Here is a 3,160-nt window from a genome sequence, read left to right on the forward strand (position 1 = left end):
AAGGGGGAGGGGGAGGGGAGGGCTGGTCTTTGGTTTCCATGTAGTTACACACTGGGGCACCGGCTCGTGTGGGGTGTTCTGCTCGCTGCAGCAAAGCTTTCTGGGCCTTGCACACACGTGTGCACACCTGGCTCACACGCATTAGCTCACAAAGGATCTGCCTCGTGCTTTCCTCACACACTGACCATTGCACTTTGCTTTGCTGCATGTCTGGATGTTCAATTACACTTAGCTGCATGTCTGGATGTTCAATTACACTTTGCTGCATGTCTGGACATTCGATTACGCTTTGCTGCACATCTAGACATTCGATTATGCGGATGACAAATAATTAGACTTTTTTGCACAAAAATCATAGCAACAACGCAGCCATAGGCAACGCAGACCTAACATGCTGTCAATGTCTAGGTGAGGAATTGCTCCTGTGAATCCGCCCTACGAATGGACGCATCTAAATTCAGCGATGCTTCACGAGCTACACACACACTCCACACTGAGCAAGAAGAAACGAGGTTTGCTGCAATGTTGTTTTTTGTTGTTTTGTTTTTGGAAACAGTAGAGCAATGCGGACGTTAGTCAACAGATTACATAGATCAGCGGTGGCATTGTAAAGCCTTATTACTCAATAAGGTATTTTTATTGTATTTAATTTTTGGTGCCAATACTGAGGCTTGAACTCAAGGTGTTATATACTCTTACTTGGCCTTTTTTGTTTTTTTTTTTTTGCTCAAGGCTGGTGCTCTACCACTTGAGCCACGCCTCCACTTCTGGCTTTTTGCTGGTTTGCAGGAGCTAAGAGTCTCCTGGACTTTTCCTGCCCAGGCTGGCTTTGAACCCCAATCGTCAGATCTCAGCCTCAGAGTGAGCCACCGGCGCCTGGCTTCAATACGGTCTTTGAAAATATACCCCCGTCATCTACACACATTTGACATCAGTTAGGGCAAAAATAAATTAATAATTTTGAAAAAAAAAAAACCAACCAACCAAACAACCTCTAATTCTCACAGCAGTCTCGGTAGGACGGGTCTTCGTTTTTAAATGACGATGAAGCCAGTCAGCCCTGGATTCTCTCTGGAGTAACTTCGGCCCTGGATTCTCTCTGGAGTAACTTTCGTCTCAGTAAGGACAGACAGCCTTGATTTCCCACTGTAGCGCTCCAAATTGGGATCCCAGCAATGGTGTGTGTGTGTGTGTGTGTGTGTGTGTGTGTGTGTGTGTGTGTGAGAACAACCATCTCAGGAGTATTTTCCTGCTTGGAGAATGCACACAATGGCCGTGTGAAGTTTCCCACACGCAGCCCAGCTCTGTGCAGCCCGCACAGCGTCACGGCCAGACTCCTTCACTTTCCATGTCTCACAGAAAACCTAGAAAAAGTCTAGCTCGTTCCTTTTTTTTGTTGTTTTTCCAGTGGGAGGGGAAATGCTCGTCCTGGGGCTTGAACTCAGGGCCTGGGCGCTGTCCCCCAGCTGCTTTTTGCTCAAGGCTGGCGCTCTACCACTTGAGCCACAGCTCCACTTCCCGCTTTTTGGGGAGGGGGGAAGATGGGGGTGTGTGGTTCATCAGAGATCAAGAGTCTCCTGAACTCCCCCCCCCCCCGCAGCTGGCCTCCAACCTCCATCCTCAGAGCTCAGCCTCCTGAGTGGCGGGCTGAGACTACAGGTGCGCCCACCAACGCCCGGCTGTCGGTCCTGTTGGCTGTCCCCGTGGCTCCTAGGGGGTGGGCCGGAGCGAGGGCCTCTCGCAGGGGTCTAGCTGCATCTTCAGCGCCCCGATTTTGTGGAGAAACCAGAGCTGGAGGAACTCCTCGGGCATAGCGTGGAATCCGGAGAAGGGCTGGACGTTGTCGTAGTAGTGGTGGCTGATGGACTGTTCATGCATGTCCACCGAGAAGGGCCAGAAGCCGTAGATGGCCACCTCCTCGCACAGGCCCAGGGCTGCGCTCACCAGGAACAATCCCGTGGACAGGCGCTTGGCGTGGATGCCCCGGTTCTTCCAGAACTTTCCGATGCTCCTCAGGAAGTTGGGGTTGGCAAACAGCACGGTCTGGTTGGCACCCACGTCGGTGAGCGTGTAGTACACCCGGAGCGACGGCTCGGTGCCCGTCTTCATGGAGAACGCGGGCATGTAGATGTAGCTGTGTTTGTAGATCTTCATGCTTTCCACGAAGCTCTTTCTGGACCATAGAAGGTTCTCGAATCTATGGACAGACAAGAGGCTCAATGCAAACGGGATGAGGGAAGAGAAAGGCAGTCGAAGGCCAGATCCACGCGCGTGCCACGTGGCTGCGAGACACGGCAGCAAAAACCACGAGAAAATCCAATCGGCCAAACAGAGCTTCACCCCGAACTTCCCAGCTACCAAGTAGCCTTTGGCCTTCTGAACCTCATGCTTTTGATTCCAGAGAAGGAAGAAGCCTTCGTAGAAGGCTCCAGAGTGGAAATGCACTGGACACTTCTTGGAAAAAAAAATATGTATCTTTGAAAAATAATTAGGTACTGCTATTGTAAAGGAGATGGAAAATAAGAGAACTATCTTTCCTGAGGATCACGGTTCGAAGCCAACCTGGACAGGAAAGTCTGGGAGACTTTTTTGTGTGTGTGTGCCAGTCCTGGGGCTTGAACTCAGGGCCTGGGCGCTGTCCCGGAACTGCTTTGGCTCAAGGCTGGTGCTCTACTACTTGAGCCACAGCACCACTTCTGGCTTTTGCTGTGTATGTGGTACTGAGGAATCCAACCCAGAGCACTCTACCACCGAGCCAGCTTCCCAGCCCTGAGGGTCTGATCTCCAATGAACCACCAGAAAACCAGAAATGGCTCTGTGGTTCAAGTGGTAGAGCGCCAGCCTTGACAGAAAATGCTCAGGGACTGTGCCCAGGCCCTGAGTTCAAGCCCTAGAATGGGCACACACACACACACACACACACACACACACACACACACACACACAAAGAGCAATGATGTTAATCTCAACCCTGAGTAAAGGAAATTCAAAGGGTCAATCTCATTATAAGGTATTGGGTGCTGGTGGCTCACACCTGTCATCCCAGCTACTCAGGAGGCTGAGATCTCGGGATCAGGGCCCAAAGCCAGCCTAGGCAGGAAAGCCTGTGAGATTCTAATTAAATACCAAAAAAAGCCAGAAAGGTGCTGTGGCTCAAGTG

General features: G+C 51.1%; 1 protein-coding gene across 1 annotated transcript in view; it reads right to left on the reverse strand.

Moving 5' to 3' along the window:
- Window positions 1-1,710: 1,710 nt before the first annotated feature.
- The window catches only part of St8sia1 (ST8 alpha-N-acetyl-neuraminide alpha-2,8-sialyltransferase 1), a 26,486-nt gene continuing 25,036 nt past the window's right edge, over window positions 1,711-3,160 (reverse strand). Inside the window, exon 7 of the mRNA XM_013025065.1 lies at window positions 1,711-2,197. Coding sequence (XP_012880519.1) covers window positions 1,711-2,197 — 487 coding nt within the window. The remainder of the gene's footprint in view (window positions 2,198-3,160) is intronic.

This window comes from Dipodomys ordii, unplaced genomic scaffold (assembly GCF_000151885.1).
Source record: "Dipodomys ordii isolate 6190 unplaced genomic scaffold, Dord_2.0 Scaffold81, whole genome shotgun sequence".
In the NCBI taxonomy this organism is placed as follows: Eukaryota; Metazoa; Chordata; class Mammalia; order Rodentia; family Heteromyidae; genus Dipodomys; species Dipodomys ordii.